The sequence below is a fragment of the Rhinatrema bivittatum genome, chromosome 6 (assembly GCF_901001135.1).
Source record: "Rhinatrema bivittatum chromosome 6, aRhiBiv1.1, whole genome shotgun sequence".
Classification (NCBI taxonomy): domain Eukaryota; kingdom Metazoa; phylum Chordata; class Amphibia; order Gymnophiona; family Rhinatrematidae; genus Rhinatrema; species Rhinatrema bivittatum.
This window is the reverse complement of record NC_042620.1, coordinates 182,217,784-182,235,385: the sequence shown is the minus strand read 5'-3', so window position 1 is coordinate 182,235,385 and position 17,602 is coordinate 182,217,784. Positions and strand designations below refer to the sequence as shown.

At 43.1% G+C, this 17,602-nt stretch overlaps 1 protein-coding gene across 1 annotated transcript in view; it reads right to left on the bottom strand.

Annotated features, from left to right (window-relative positions):
- Positions 1-1,623: 1,623 nt before the first annotated feature.
- STRADB (STE20 related adaptor beta) overlaps positions 1,624-17,602 on the bottom strand; it is a 67,042-nt gene continuing 51,063 nt past the window's right edge. The window contains exons 5-9 of the mRNA XM_029607916.1: positions 16,664-16,785; positions 14,380-14,488; positions 10,931-11,054; positions 5,385-5,556; positions 1,624-1,740 (exon numbers count right to left, since the gene is read on the bottom strand). Of these exons, the coding sequence (XP_029463776.1) occupies positions 1,624-1,740; positions 5,385-5,556; positions 10,931-11,054; positions 14,380-14,488; positions 16,664-16,785 (644 nt within the window). The remainder of the gene's footprint in view (positions 1,741-5,384; positions 5,557-10,930; positions 11,055-14,379; positions 14,489-16,663; positions 16,786-17,602) is intronic.

Below are 17,602 nucleotides of genomic sequence, written 5' to 3'. Positions count from 1 at the left end.
CACAGCAACAGCTATTCGTGCATTTTCCTTAGGAATTGTCAGCTTTTACATGCGCTAGTGAGCTCATTTTATAACATGCGTGTGTGAAGGAAATTACCAGTTTTACCAATTAGTCCACCAGTTTGCCAAGTCTATTCTAGGTCATCAAGATCCCTGGTTCTTTAGCCTGCACTCCCCCAGTTTCCCCCAGACTCATGGCTATAAATAGATTTATTTAGACTTACACCTGATAAATAGCAGAAGTAAATATGCGCAGGTATGAGCCCTATGTGCACTGCGTTTGCAGGATATAAAATCGCAACTTACATGCATAAAATGTTGGCCCCACCCTGGAGCACTCCTGACCCACCCCTTTTTACATGATCAAAGAGATTCTCACATTGGTACTTGCGCGCGTACGTGCAAAGTTTATAAAATAGCCCTACTGCACCTAAGTGATATTTGTGTGCACGTCTGCGACTTTTTGCGCACGCATCTCTTCTAAAATTTACCTTTTAATTAATACTATAGTAAATGATAACTTTCAATGCAGCGGACTCTTTAATCCTCCTTGGCTTTCTAACCTTCAGTAGCTAAGAACAGTGCAATTCAACAGCAATATTCAACAGGAATTTGATCGCAATGAATCGATTTTCAATACTAGGGTGGGAGCAAGATGAGAAGTACTGAGACAGTCTTTACAAAATACAACAAAATCAGTTAAAACATCAGATGGAGTAAACAGTCCAAATAAAATCAGTAAAATTTTGAGAAAAGATATTAGTGCATCTCCCAGTACACTAGTGTCTATGATCACTATAACACTACCATCACAATTTGTACTTACTAGCAGCTTTGTTGGCAGTTGCAGCAGTCAGCTACATTTCAGGTAATGGATGTAGTTTTCCTCTCACATTTATTGTGAGAGGAAAAACTCCATGCACCATGTCAACTGCAACCAAGTTAACCCCACAATCAATTTGATAAAAGGACTACCATAGTCCATGAAACAAGGCTTCTCAAATCTGTGCTGGTGACCCAACAGCTAGTTGGGTTCTCAAGATCTCCACAGTGAATATGCATGAGATAAATCTACATACACTGGAAATGTAATATATGCAAATTTATCTCATGCATACTCATTCTGGTGATCCTGAAAGCCCACTTGGCTGTAGGTTCACCAGGACAGGTTGGGAAATTCTGCGATAGTTGATTTTATCAAGTGTAATAAGTACTCCCAAGAAGTATAAAATCTTTAGTACCCTCCCAAAAGGAGGGAGAACACAAAGATTTTAGTGCTGCTCAACATACGCACAGTGCTGCATACGTTGAACAGCACTATAGACGTAATAAGTAGTAAGTAAAGTCATGAAAAAATCATTAGTGACACTATCTACAGTGCAAATTTGGATCAGCTTAGACTTTGCTGTTCCCTGATAATCAGCATGACCACCACCAATTTATTAATAAAGTCTGAGCGCCAAGGAGTGAAAGTGCATGGATAACAATTTATCTTTTTACCCCAAAAGATGGCTCTTCCAGAACGAGGTTAGGGCACTGCCACTATCACATGCTGTACATATATAAAGCACATTTCCAAAACACTAAACTCGCTTAAAAAAAAAGAATCTTAAAAAGAGGCATTTAAGGCATTACCTGAGTCCGCTGCAAATCCTGAAAAGGTACACGCCCTCTGGCCAGTTCACAAGCAGTAATTCCTATGCTGTAAATGTCAGATTTCACATTATAGCCAATCAAATCCTGTACAAGAGAGCAATACATTCAGAAACTGATTCATCCAGGGCCTGATTCAAAAATTTTAAAAAGGCAAATAGGAATCTGAAAAAAAAAAAATTGCAGTCCCAGCTTTCATCAACATACATGGGTCACTACAATGCCAAATTCATTTACTAACAGCAGTTTAGAAAAGATGTTTATTTTTGACATACACACATCATATGTATTCATATGGGGGAATGGGGAGTTGGGAAAATATTGATATGAACGATAAAAGACGTCACAAGTTTCAATGCGAAAATGTTGGAGAACATTTAATACATTGTTCTGTATCTCAACAAAATGTTAATAAAAACTGAATTAAAAAAAAAAAACTATTAAAAAATTAATAGTGGATGAAAAGCCATAGCATCAAAAGAAAAAGAAATCACATATTAAAGGCTAAGTTTATAGCATGCCCTTTGGGGAAAATTCATAAACCTGACCCCACACAATGGGAAGGCCTCATTGTAGGGATAAGTCACATGAAAAGGTCCGATTTTTCTCCTATTCTGCAGACAGAATTTGCTTACTATTTACATTTTTATGTTGTGTTTGGCGGTCCACAGAATGGGCCCACAGACCGCCACTCTTACCTCCAGCCCCGTGCCCTCAGCAAATGCCTCCGCTGGGGCTGGCCCCCGAATGGCCGCCGCATCTCAGAGGCCTCCGCAGCGGAAGGAAGTGAGACGCCGGCTCTGACCCTGGGCTTCTCTAGACGCACGCATGTCGACTTCCTGCAATTTAAAGGGCTCCCCTCCTATTTAAGGTTCTCTTTCCGTGTACTCCCTGCCTCAGCACTAGGTCGTCTCTTCTGAGAAGTTCTTCACTCCCCACTTCTGTTCCTGGCTCCTGATTCCTGCTGTGTTCCTGAGTTCCTGTGTCTAGGTCCCAGTTCCATTAGCTATCTGGTTCATCTTGAGTTCTTGTCTTCCTCTGCCTCCAGTGACCCTCCTTGCTTCTATGGCCCCTCGTCCTTTTTGTTCCTCATTTCTTCGGATTGAACTTTGATGCTGCTTTACCTCCGCCTGCCACTGACCACTGCCTTTTTACCGTTTTTGACTGAACACCGCTTGGCCCACCCTTTGCCTGAACCACGACCCTGAGAGAACTCTGCTCGCCTTGATCATAGCCTGAACAGACTGATTGCCTGACGCCTGCCTGGACTGCTGCTTGACCTGACTCTGCTTTCCTCTATGCTGGCCCCCATCATCTTCCACATGACAGATCTTCTCCCCCACAGAGGCATGCACCTAATTCCAGCCAGTCCCAGCACCCGAGGGCTCAACCTAAGGGGAATAAGGGCTGGTATTAGTGAAACTCCAGCTGGGCCTCTGCTTCAGCCAGCTCTGCCAGCCAATGGTGGGGACCTGCAGAGCTCCTCCTTACAGGTTGCGCCATTTCCCATTTGGCCCAAGATTCCACTTCTGCAACATTTTATATTACAGAAAAACACTATGGAGCAAATTTTCAAAGGAGGTGGGAAGTGCTGAGCACCACCATGCAGAAGGTCCCTAGTTCGATTTCCCCATGTCAGGTTTTGCTCCCTGGGTTGGCTGGTGCTGGGGATGCTGCAGCGGCAGCCTCAGGGCCCTTGAGAGGAAGGGAGTCATGGTCATTGCTCGGGGGTGACACCTGGTGGCCAGACACAGAGCCCAGGATTGCAGGGGCCTAGAAGGAGCCCTGGTGCAAGGCCCCTGGCCCAGGGCCATCACTGCAATGATTGAAATAAATGTAAGTTGGGAGGGGATTAAAAATAGAGGGAAAAAATCCCCAGGTAGTTACAACTGAAGATCCTGGCACCAGGAGACCAGTCCTGGTTCCAACTGAGCTAGAAGTACAAATGAGCAGGAGAAAATTGCTGTGTTAAAAAAAAGCTGCTAATCCTTATGCCCTAGCTTCATTGCAGTTGTGTCATCATACTTCAGGAGCGAGGCATGCTTACATTCAATAACCAAGGTAACACAGAAAGTCTCAGGAAAAATGGGACAATCTATTGATGGTTCAGCGACAAATAGAATCAAATTAAACAAAAAAAAAATTGTTACGCCCGGTCACAGACGGCTGCGACCACTGTTACTCACCTTATGCCTTCCCACTTCGACTCCTCTGGGGAAGATTGGCAGCCTCCACCAGCTAGCGCTGGCCTGCATGCCCTAGTTCCTGGGTCTTCCCGCACGGCATGGACGCTGCCGACCGCCATCTTGCCCTGGGAGTTCCTTAGGCGCACGTGCCCTCGGGCCAGTCTTATTCATGTCATGGCGAGAACCTCGGGGGCATCCCCCACGGATGACATCATTTCTCATGCACATTTAAGCTGGCTGGCCCTGCCTGCCTACGACTTGGCAACGAGTTCCCTTATTGCTGAATCTGCTCACTCCGTACCTGTGTTCCAGCTCCTGCTTCCTTGACGAGAGATATTCCAGGTATCCGCTACTCGGAGGCCCTATCTCGTCTCTGGCTATCCACTTCTCAGATGCCTTGCTTCTTGGACTGCTACTTGCCCCGGTCCCTGGGGCTTCCTCTGGAACTTCGCTCTACTACATACAGTGAATACCCCACTCCGCAGACCATTGCTGTACCAACGCTACTGCAGACCCTCATCGGTGTACCCCGCTCTGTGGACCACTGCCTTACCAACGCTACTGAGGACCCTCATCGGTGTACCCCACTCTACGGATCATCTCTGTTCATCTCTACAGAGACTTTCTTCTTCACTCCCCACTCCGCGGGCATTGTCACTCTGTTTCTTTAATAAAAAGACTCAAGGACATTCTAGCTAGACCGGACGTCAGCTCCCTGTGCTGACGCCCTGTGGCTCCACCCACTGGGGTCACCAGCTCTAGCTCTTCTGCCCTCTCCTCTCCACTCTCTCTCTCCAGTACATGCTGCTCTGCGCACTCCTAGCTGAGACCTCGCTTCCCGACGGTGAGGCTCATGGTGCTTCTCCCCATGGGCGGTACCATCTCTCACCTCGGCCCAGGGCCCATATACTCACATATCCTAACAAAAATATAGATCTCCAAGAGTATAACCATGAATCTACAAATGAAAACTGAAAAAGAGAAAGGTATCCAAAATAGGAAAAATTTCAAAAACAACTGCTAAATGGGACTTTACCTCCCAGAGCATTAAATGAAAGAAAAAACAAAAGACAAAATTAAACAAGCAAGCAAAGAGAATAGCAAAGCGTTCTATGAGCCATATTAGTCTTGGAGAAACCGTGAGTCTTTGCAGATTGCGATACTTTCTAAAAGACCAACCAGAAAGATGATGCAGTACATGAGCTCTTCAAAGCCTCTCTCCGTGAAGCTACACACACATTAATGTTGCTAGCAGTTAGAAGCATGTCCATTTTGTTCTTCAACACCTCTACAGGAATTGCCTCAATTAATCCTATTAATCCCATCCATTTTGAAGCTGATCTGCACTGTAAAATGCTTTTCCCTGGTATTTTAAGTACATTCACTCTTGAACAGTTTCAATCAAATGTCTTCTAATCTTGCTCTCACACAAGTCATCATAGGCACATCTTAATTATATAAAATTTAGGAATGTTACAATACCACCCCTTCACACCAATCTTGCAAAGTAAACCTTCATTTTTCATGGGCTATAGGTTTTCTAACCTGTCTCAGTAGTTCTGGACTCAGCCATGGAAGCACAGATGTACTGAAGTTTGGGAAATCGTACACAACCTTGGACTTTTGACCCTTGTTGACCATACTATAGAGACGATTCAAACCAGACAGAGAAATTAGGCCTTCACCAGATATCAGAATGTGGCTACCTTTTACATTCCTGAAACAAATAAAGAAGAGGCATTTATTTAAAAATTATTTATCATTACAGTGGATTACATTTATAACAACTCCTGTTACAATCTGTAGGCTTATATGGTCAATATGACATCTGCTGAACACATTCATCACTCTGCAGCTCCTCATTACCTATGCTCTCGTTTCACTCCTTACACCCTTCCTCATGAACTTCGTTCAGCGGGCAAGTCACTCTTATCTGTGCCTTTCATCTGCGCCGCCAACCCCTGACTCCATGCTTCTCACTTTGCTGCGCCGTATGCTGGGAACAGACTTCCTGATTCGGTTTGTCATACGCCCTCTCTGGCCATATTCAAGTTCAGTTTACAAACTCACCTTTTTGAGGCTTTTAAATCCTAAGCACGTCCCTACAATAAATATACTTCCCACTTGTTCATCAAGTATGTTTGCTTTGACTGGATCGTAAACTCCAGAGAGCAAAGATTGTTTCTTATGTATCTTTATAGCACTGCGTACATCTAGTGGCATTTAAAAATGATAATTAGTAGTAACAATTTAATTTGCTGTAATAAAAAAGTGTGTGCATATAAAACCTGAGACCAGCATTCATTAATCACACAGAGGCTTTTCCAGGTAACGTTTGGAATTGCCTGGACAAAAATAATCATAGTACTTGAACTGTAAAGTGCCTTAAGCTTGGATTTGGAAAAAGCAAGTAATTAAATCTAAAATCCACATCCAAAAGTACTGAAAATTCCTCCTCTCTTCCTGGCTAACTTTTGTCCAGGTAATAATTACCTGGAGAAAAAGAGGCAGTGTTGGAGGCATTCTGGAAGAGTGTGGTTACATTTTAGCTGGTGAGTGCTGATATCCAGCCCTAGCCAGATAATGTTAGCCAGGGAAATCTGGTTGGAAAAATACCTGTCCTTTATCCAGGTAAATTTAGCAGGACGCTTATCTGAGCAAGTTCCCCATAATATCCAGGTAAAGTTATCTGATTTTATGGCGGGGTATAAAAGTTTTAAAATAAATAGATAAAATACAATAACTTTACCCTGATAGCTTTCATGCTCTCCAGCCCCACCGTACATCATCCTAGCAATGAATTCTCACACAAAGGGGCGGATTTTCAGAGCCCTGCTCGCCTAAATCCGCCCAAAACCGGGCAGATTTAGGCGAGCAGGGCCCTGCGCGCCGGTGAGCCTATTTTACATAGGCCTACCGGCACGCGCAGAGCCCCGGGACTCGCGTAAGTCCCGGGGTTCTCCGAGGGGGGGTGTCGGGGGCGGGCCCGGTGTCGCGGCGTTTAGGGGGCGTGTCGGCAGCGTTTTGGGGGCTGGTACGGGGGCGTGGCTACGGCCCGGGGCGGTCCGGGGCGTGGCCGGCCCTCGTACCCGCCCCCAGGTCGCATCCCGGCGCGCAACAGGCCCGCTGGCGCGCGGGGATTTACTTCTCCCTCCGGGAGGCGTAAATCCCCGGAGAAAGGTAAGGGGGGGTGTAGACAGGGCGGGCGGGTGGGTTAGGTAGAGGAAGGGAGGGGAAGGTGAGGGGAGGGCGTTAGAGGATTCCCTCCAAGGCCGCTCCGATTTCGGAGCGGCCTTGGAGGGAACGGGGGTAGGCTGCGCGGCTCGGCGCGCCAGCTATACAGAATTCATAGCCTTGCGCGCGCCGATCCGGGATTTTAGTGGATACGCGCGGCTCCGCGCGTATCCACTAAAATCCAGCGTACTTTTGCTGGCGCCTGATGCGCCAGCAAAAGTACGCCTATTCGCGTTTTTTGAAAATCTACCCCAAAGAGAGGGTAGAAATGGACTTTTCTAGTCATATACAATGCTTAGAAAAGTGTTTCAGAAAACTAAGATTTGTCACCAATGTTCTGAAAACATTCTGTCAAATCCATAGGCATTATCCTACATTTGTAAATTCATCATCAAACAACATTCAGAACTATGTGCACTTGTGCATCTATTCAGGCATCCAATTCTAGTTACTCTAAGCTGTGTTCTTATCCACAATACATTAATGCTAGTCCTTTAGCAAAATTCTCTCATTTATTTATAACATTTGGGTTACATAAAATTGTAGAAATGTGCAAAAATGTAATATCTGAACAATTGTTGTTTCTGCTCACTACTTAAAACTATTTTGGAGACCAGCAACACATTGCCCACTACAGTGGGCAAATGTGCTTCACCCAGAATTTGTGTACTACTCACAGAAAACAAAACAATAAAATACTATTAGAAATATACGTTCATATTATCAGAAAACAGAGTAACAAAAAGTCAACTGAAATGTTTATCAGTATATACCATGCAAGCATCAGAGAAGGGGGGCAGGGAACAGTTATATCTATAAAATACGTACAGCTACTATTAGAGGCCTCTCTGAGCTGGAAGAACTGAAGTCCCGCTTAATGATAAGAAAACTACAAGAATAAACATTTCTGATCATCATTCAGAGTAATTAAATGTGGTAAACAAGGCCTAGTATGGTATAAGAGTGCCCATTCCTTCCCTGGAATTATGTCATACGACCATTAGAGGGCACGCCAAAAGAAATGGAAGGGAAGGAACCTGCTTGGAAACTGGAGACTCTGGGAAATGTAGTTCCAGGTAGACAAGACCTGAAAAGACAGGTATGGCCAATGAGGCAGCTGAAAGGGAAACAAACAGAAACCAGAGAAGAAGGAGCTAAAAGACTGCCATGGAGACCGCACTCTGAAAGCCACTCAGGGGGCTGAGGCCCACCAAAATCAGGATAACCTGAGTGCCAGCTGGTAAGGGGCAAACTAGGAAGAGGCTGGAGAAACCCACTGTGTGGGGCTTTCGAAAGATGGCACTGCAGCATGCAAAGGTCTGGCTGGCTGTTTACAGAGAAGCTGTGTTCACTGGGGAGCAAAAGCCTCCAGAATATGAAAGGAAAATTGGTTCTTACCTGCTAATATTTGTTCCTGTAGTACCACAGATCAGTCCAGACTCCTGGGTTTTGCCTCCCTTCCAGCAGATGGAAACAGAGAAAAACTTCGCATGCACTACCTCTTAACCCGGTGTGCCACCTATAGCTCCTCAGTATATTTCTGTTTCCAGCAGATGGAGGAGGTGCTAAACCTGCAGTTCTGTACCTAAAGGAAAAAAAAAATAAAGGAAGAAATAGAAGAGGATAGATTAAGTGATATTCCCTCCCAGGAGGTTGGGACCATCCCTCCTAGTTTTTCAAAGGAGGATGAGTAGGGGTTGGGGACCCTTCATAGTTCGCTGACTCACGCCAGGGGTGACAGCTGGTGCTCCGGTTCCCTCTCCTCAGGAGACTTGGGAGAAGCCTCTGCCAACTTCAGATAAGGATATTAGTTGCTGTTTCTTGTCTGTCTTTTCTAAAGTTTATTTAAAAAAAAAAAAAAAAAGGGAGGAAGTAGGCAAAGGAACCAATAGCCTCCATCAACCAATGTGATATAGTGGCCTTTGACGCTTTCTGACCCTTTTTCCATAGCACAAAAAGGTGATCAGACAACCTAAAACTGTTCATGACTTCAAGATACTGCAACAAGGCCCTTCTCACATCCAGGCGTCTTAATTCCTTTGCATGAGATCTACCACGCTCTAAATTTGAAAAGGCCGGAAGCTCCACTGTCTGAATTAAGTCGAATGTTGAAATGACCTTTGGCAGAAAAGACATAACCAACTTCAGAGAGACTCCAGAATCCGAAATACTCTAAAATGGTTCCCTACATGATAGGGTTTGAAGTTTAGAAACCCTTCTGGCTGACAAATCGCCACCAAAAACCACCTTCAAAGTCATAGCTTTTATAGTGGCCCTCTTAGAAGCTCAAACAGTGTTTCACACATACCCTTTAGGACCAAATTAAGGTTCCAATGACGACACATCTTACGAACCATGAGGTGCAAATGCTTCACCCCTTGGAGGAAACGTACCACATCTGGATGCGCAGCCAGAGTTGTTCCATGAGCCTTGCCCCACAAGCAGCCCAAGGCCAACACCCGCACCCTCTTCCCTGCACCATCGTCTCATCCACGCATTGAAACTCTGGAGCTTTGCCTGCCTCTGGGGACCTGCACGTGGAACAGGAAGCATTTCAGAGAATGCCACCCTGGAGGTTCTGGATTTCAGCTTCCTATCTAAAATCCTAAATTTGGCTTCCAGAACCTCTCTCCCACATTTTCCTATGTCGCTGGTGCCCACATGTACCACAACAGCTGGCTCCTCCCCAACACTGTCTATAATCCTATCGAGGTGACGCGTGAGGTCTGCCACCTTCGCACCAGGCAGGCAAGTTACCAGGCGGTCCTCACGTCCACTTAATTAAGAAACTGAAGGTTTAAATGCCTCAGTCTGTTTTCAATAAATTCTACCCTTCTATTAAGGATCCCACATTCTTGAATGAGAGAAGCATTAACAGACTGCAAAGTTTTAATATCTTTCTCCAGGACTGTAATCCTTACAGTCACCTCTTGATATTAAACAGCAAGGTCAGATATTAAGGACTCCAACCTATTAAAGATAAGATTCACTTTCATTGAGCATTCTGAAAGGGCTGTCTCAAACTTCACCATAAGATCCCATAGTGTATCCAACGTTACCATCACCAGTTTCTTAAGCAGTAAACTCTCTCCGGCTGCTGAGTGATTCAAAGGCTGGGATTCATCCCTGGGTCCTCCAGATCGAAACAAATGAATCCTCCATTGTTGCCCCAGAGAGCCCCCATGTCTCTGAAAGAACAGTGTTTGCACCACCATCCTCCGAAGCTCCCTTTGATGCAGCGCTGCCAATGATATCCGTTGCTCCGAGAGGAGTGGAGCCATGCTCTGCTGGCGGTAAGCTATCTTCTAGGGAGGTAAGAGATGCTTCTTCACCAGCTGATACCGGCACTGGGACCAAATTCCCCCATGACAGAAATAGGAGCCATGAACTCAATGATAGAACGCTGGTCCAGGGAAGGTAAGAGCTCAGAGAGGAAAACCTTGACCTTTCCTTTCATTTTAGAAGGCATAATTCAAGCAAGAAACGAAACGCAGGAAACATGCAGGGCTCAGCAGAGAGCATGGCCGCATCATGCCACCATCTTGTTCCACTCCCCTGATACACCAAATATGAATGATTTGACCTTAGTATCTCAGGAGAAGTGGATCTGTGGTATCAATCTGTGAAGTAACAGACTATGAGGAGAAAGACATTTGTGCTGAGCTGTGGGGGTTTTTTTTAGGAAGTAGTACTGTATTTTCCTGTATTCTTGTGCAGCTTTACGCCTCTCCTTGTCCTGTGGAGTTCTTTATGTGACAGTCATCAGGAAATCATTAGGAGACACCAGAGAATATGACACCAGACCAGACCCGCTACTGCACATGGTCATTTAACTATACACAGCTCCTTCCTCATACCTGTGAATGTAGCCATTTTGGTGCAAATAGTTTAATCCTTTCACAGCTCCATATAGAATGTTTCCAATTAAGGCCTCGTTCATTCCTTCTGGGAAATAGGTTTTCAGGAGATGACCTGCTGAGCCTAGGGGGGAAAAAAAAGTAATCTTTAAGTGTGAAATTTTGAAGAACTCAGGTTGTCTGCAAGGTGCACAGGCACGCACTTACTTGTTAGAGCACACTGCAATCAATTTTGAAAAGGAAAAGCGTCTGCATTTCCTTCTGACAAGCAGCAGCCTCCAACTACGTGTGCTAAAATCACCCACCTACTTGGCGCTTGCTAGTAGTGTGGTGGCAGAACAGAAGCAAAACAGCGAATGTGCATTTGCCGACTGAATGTATGGACACTGTTTTACTCCCCAACCTTAACACCCCTTCGGGAAGGACTCTCTAACTCAGCTGAAAGTAAGGGCAGTATGGAAGCCTGCACATACTTTTAAGAACATAAGAATATGCCATACTGGTTCAGACCAAGGGTCCATCAAGCCCAGCATCCTGTTTCCAACAGTGGCCAATCCAGGCCATAAGAACCTGGCAATTACCCAAAAACTAAGTTTATTCCATGTTACCGTTGCTAGTGATAGCAGTGGCTATTCTCTAAGTGAACTTAATAGCAGGTAATGGACTTCTCCTCCAAGAACTTATCCAATCCTTTTTTAAACACAGCTATACTAACTGCACTAACCACATCCTCTGGCAACAAATTCCAGAGTTTAATTGTGCCTTGAGTAAAAAAGAACTTTCTCCGATTAGTTTTTAGTCTGTAAGAGGAGAGAAAAATTTTTTTTTAAAGAAAGGCTAATTTTCCCTGATGAATCACTATTTACCCATGGGAATGGCTTTAAAAATCACCCTCTAAATGTTAAATTGCCCCTGAATCAACCCTGTGCCACATTTTTTTTAATTTTTTTTATTTAACTGGGTAATGACTTACACAGCTAAAACTTATTTGGTTGGAGTGGGAGGGAGATATTTAATCCCTGTGTGTATCCAGCTAAATCTAGAACTTGGTTGGTCACAAATCCTTTTGAATATTTCCTCATTTAAGACATCATTAAAAACACATTTCTTCCAGAAAGCTTTCAATTCCCCTGCTAGTACTGGTTCTAGTATTGCTATGTCTCCCATCCTGACCTCCTCACCTAGTGGCACTTTCTGTATTTATTTTGTAGCAGAGTTGTGTTTAGTGTTATTTCTGTTTTACCCCTATGTTTTATGCCTTTTATTATTTTACACAGATTATGTTTAATATTGTGAACCGTTTTGATTAATTTTCAATTGTAAAAGCGGTATACAAACACTTAAATAAATAAATACAACTCGGCGCACTGGGACAAAGGCCCGGTGTACCTTTTACCTGCAGCCTTTATGGCCTTTGCATCAATTCTCAACGCAAAAATACATGTGTGCTTGCTCTTTGAAAATTGCTGTAGGTACAAAGCACGTGCAGTCACTTGCACCCGCTTATTGTTCGAGTTGAATTTTTCGTGAAAAAGTATGCGCGAGAATTTTAAAATGCAAACTGCATGCGTACTTTCCCTTCCCTAATCCGAATGTCTGTGGCAGCACCTACTCACAATGTGGCTAAAAAGGAAAAGTTTTCCTCCAATGAAATCACTTTGAAAAAAGTGTCCTCATATTTCTCCCAAATTCCCAGATGATTACGTACAATGTGAGAATTATGACTATGGTTTCTCTCAGCTAAAACTGAAAACAAAAAAAACAAAACAAAAAAAACCCAACCCACCCCAGGAATCCTCTTGACTTTGTTAAAAACAATCACTACTTAACTCCTCACCATTTCTTCCCAAGTCTTATGTTTTTCACTTTAAAAAGGGGGGGGAATTCTGTAACCTCGCACATAATTCAGCCAGCAAACGAATGCAGAAGTTGCACCGATTTTCAAAGCAGATCTACATGCACGAAGACCGCTTTGAAAATTATCTCGGCAAAATCGTGTGCACATAATTACGCCTGCTGTCTGATGCACACAATTCTGCCAGGAGAATTTACATGCATAATTTTTAAAAATAAAAAGGATGCATGTTAAGTCCCAACCAAGCCCAGACTCCACCCCCTGAATGCTTCTTCCCTGTAAGTATAAGAGTGTGTCTGTGCATAATTTCACATGCTTATTGGTACCACACTGTTCTAAAGGGTCATTTCTGGGGGTAAAACACTACTTTACCCTCTGACGTCCCTTTGAAAATTACCCTCAAAAACTGCAAGGAATCACTTTCAGGTCATTCTAGTATATGATTTGTCTGACAGTTGCTACATTAAATGAACACTGGGGTTCACAGCTAATAATTTATTTGGATTCCTAATGCAGGGCATCTGTAATTCCTGTAAAATGATTCCTCCTTGATAAGCACTTCTCTAACCAGGCCACGTGGATGAAGAATACAATCAACACAGAAATCCTATGACACACTGTGTATTTTCTGGATGGATAAGCCCCAAACTCATTAACCACAGTTTTCTGCATGCATAAAACACTCCTCCAGCTGAAAGTTTGTCTGGCTAAGGCTCAAATAAATTTCTCGCAAATCAATTCTCCCACTGATAGTGAATTACCCTGGGATCTAACCTCACTGCTTGGCTGCAGGCTTTTCTGGGACTATGACGTGAGTTTTGAATGCTTTCCCACACTCCATGCACATTCTGATCTCCTGATTTTAGGAAATGAACTCCATTTGAGCCTGCCACTGATCAACATGTGAGCATTATTTCTAAGCTGCCCCTTCACTGGATGAATGGTGCTGAATAAGCACACACAGTCCTCTACCCTTACCGACATCTACATACCTAACTCAGAAACTGACTGCACATTAAAAAAAAAAAAAAAAAAGTGGAGTGTCTGTAATAGTATTTTTCTGTGAATTGGTGTATGTACTGTTACTTGCATAGTATGTAAAAGGAAAAATTACATGCTGTGTTTGGGATGTTTACATTATCTTTTGCCAATATAAAGATTTAAGATTTAAAAAAAGCAAAACAAAAAACTAATCAAGCACAGCAAGTTTGTCAATTTTCCTACCTACCACAAACCCTATCTGTCGCATGTTAAGGAGCTAAGGATCCTCTGTTTGTCCCATACCTTTTTGAGTTCTGATTCTACTTTTGCTCTCACCAACTCTACTGTATGCCTTATATGCATCTACCATACTTTCTGTGAAGAAATGTTTCTTTATATTACTCCTGAGTGCATTTCTTTCCAGTCTCATCCATGACCACCCTTGTCCCAGAACCATTTTACCAGATAGGTATGCACATTTATGCACTTAAGTCTCACCTCATCAAGCCTATAATACAGACCTAGCAGTATCAAGATATTAATATGAAGTTGTCTTCCAGAGAGGATTAATTAAAGACTCAATTTTTTTTTAACTTAAAACATAAATTCTCACCATATGTCATGAAGGGAGAGATGACCCAAAGCCTGCTCCCAGTTGTAAACGCTGTTATTGGCTTCAAAATGTTGGGGTGCTGGAAAAAGTGGGACAGGACCACTTCATTCTGGAGTGTCAAATAAAATATGGTGCGATAAATTCAGTTTCAACACAACATGTTAAATCATTGCAGCTTCTTACTAACTAGATTAAATGGGGGGAGGATGAGGAATGACTCTATTTGGTGTACAGGCCATTGTAGGCCAGAGGGATGAACTAGGACCACAAGCATGTCTGATTCAGGCTCCTCCTATCTCAGTATTCAAAATGAGTTGCAAACCCTCATCACCAATTGGGCTGACTTTCTGAGGCTCATGTAGTCACTTTAATGCTTCTCTTCTACAAGGTTCTCAATAACCAGAAGGTACTTCTGCCCCTGTCAGTTCTATGTTAGCACTGTGTAATCACTGGGGTAAATGTGACCATGGGGTTCTAACACCCAGCCTAGGTTTATAATATCACAATGAGCAGAGACAGTGAATTTTTCCGAGGTAAAGTGCACTAAGGGTACACTACAGTTCCTGAGACTGGAATCTCCATCAGTCACAAAGTAATGCAAAAAAAAAAAAGTCTTTCTGCTAAGCTCTGTATTAAAAATCAGCCACGTCCTTGAGATAATATTAACTACAACTCTGGAAGAGTAGGTGGACTGAGGAAGGAAGTCTCATCATAGCAAAAAAAACAGAGTTAGAAGCCAATGTCCGATCTGGATTCTTTATTTGGACAGAGACAAATATCTTTTAACAAGCCCGACTCAGGCCGATCACACAAAGGTTTCAAGATAGTTTGTTTATTTTAAACTTTGTTTCTTTTAACATATTCACAGACCATTTGATGCATAATCATAAACTTTCAACCCGGACACTCAGAAATTCCCAAAATGATTAAGCTGAGGTAAAGGCAATACATTTTTATTAACATACATCCAATATTTTCCCAAATTCACAGTTTCATATATATCACTTTTCAGGTTACATGTTACACCACACACACATATATATATTAGATATTGATTACCATTTTAAATTAGGTTTTATTATGATTTCTATTTTCTTATTAGTATGTCTTATTTGTTTATATGGTGTAGCCCCTGATGCAGCCCCATTGTAAGAGGGCAAAACTCGGCTGAGTCGGGCTTGTTTAAAAGATATTTGTCTCTGTCCAATAAAGAACCAGATTGGACATTTGGCTTCTAACTCTGTTTTGTTGCCTCCACGGCTTGGTTAGACAGCCTCCCTTGCTGCTTCATCAGTTCATCATAGCAAAAGAAACTGAATATGCTTTTCATGGTAATGGGGGGGGGCCATGGAGCTAGCCAAAAACGCTTAGTTTGGTATATACTGCAGGATCTTTTTTGGATATATGATTAGTATTTATATAAGCACCTTTCTTCTAAACAGGGCCGGCATGTCCTATTAGGCCAAACTAGATGGGTCATCTTAGGCACTGACCCTTAGGGGTTGCCGAAGAGTAGCCATGTGGGGGGCCACGAGCAGCAGAGGAGTAGAGATTCGGCAGACGCAAATGCAGTAGGAGCCAGAGCCAAGACTGGGGAGGTGGGGTGCGACTGGGGGATGGGATGGGCGCAAGGTAGAAGGCTCGCCTAGGGCGACCAATACCCTTGCACAGGCCCTGCTTCTAAGCAGGACATTTTACAATCACATACTTTGAAAACATTTAAGTAGCTATCTCCAAAGTGCCAAAGTCTGATAAGTTGGTAAAGCGATGCTAAGCAGTGGGGTAATAGCTAGAAAAGCAATTGTTCAAAAACATTTTAGGAGCAGATGAGGACAACCATGGACTACTTAACTGGAAACAGGAAATAGTTCTTTGACTATTATAAAAATTGGAGACATCACCTTAATTGAGTAAAGGAGCATCTTATGAGTATTTTGCTATCACACGTCCTCAGTATTATGCAGCACCCGGGTTTAAATGAGGTGCCCAGCCTTAATTATCAGATCTGATTAAGCATCAATAAGAATTTGTAACCACCCCAGATGGTCCATTGTTGCTAATCTATGAAGCATAATATCAGGGGTGAAGTCCTCAGGTTTTTTTTGGCTTAATATTTCCTGCTTATTATTTGGCCTACAATTATCTGTCCCAGTTACTCCCAGATACTTTTGGCACTTGGTAGTCTCTTGTGCATATCACAAGGTAGGAACCAAGCCCATACAAGCACCAATGGTCTCTGTCTACTATCCTTATTATAGAAACTTTAAATAGGCTTCTTCCTTACCTGTAGGATATGTACTTGTTCTTCCGAGCAGCTTTCCAGATCTGTAAGTTTCACCGTCACCAGTGTTCCTGTAGGTATGTGCCGTGCGAGGTAGACTGAAGTTAAATTGTCAAATCCTCTTCCTGTAATCAGACACAAAAACAGAGGTGCTGCTAGATACATAAAAGACTCAGGGCATGGGCCCATTCAATCTCCCTCTGAGAATTTGATTAAAGTTCAATAATCATGATTAGTCTCCACTTGTCTCTCGTCTCTTCATGAGAACGATCCTTTACATAAGAACTAAGAATTGCCATACTGGGTCTTATCAAGCCTAGTATCCTGTTTCCAACAGTGGTCAATCCTGGTCACAAGTGCCTGGCAAGATCCCAAACAGTAGACAGATCCCATGCTGCTAAGTAGTGGCTTTTTCCAAGTCTACCTGGTCGATAATTTATGAACTTCTCCTCCAGGAACTTGTCCAAACCTTTTTAAAACCCAGCTATGCTAACTGGTTTTATCACATCCTCAATGAATTCCAGAGCTTAACTGAGTCTTGAGCAAAAAAGAAGGTTCTCCAATTTGTTTTAAATGTGAAATTTACCAACCACATGGAGTGTCCCCTAGTCTTTGTACTTTTTAAAAGCGTAAACGATCGATTCACATTAACCCATTCTAATTCACCTATGATTTTATAGACCTCTATCATATTATCCCTAAGCCTTCTCTTCTCCAAGCTGAACAGCTCTAACCTCTTTAGCCTTTTCTCATAGGGGAGCTAATCCATCTCTTTTATCATTTTGGTTGCCATTCTTTATGCCTTTTCCAATTTAACTATATCTTTTTTGAGATGTGGTGACCGGAACTGCACGCAGTACTCTAAAAGGTGAATTTTAAAAGCTGTTTACCCTTCTCCACTGAGAAAACTGATCATTTAATCCTACATTCTGTTTCCTATCT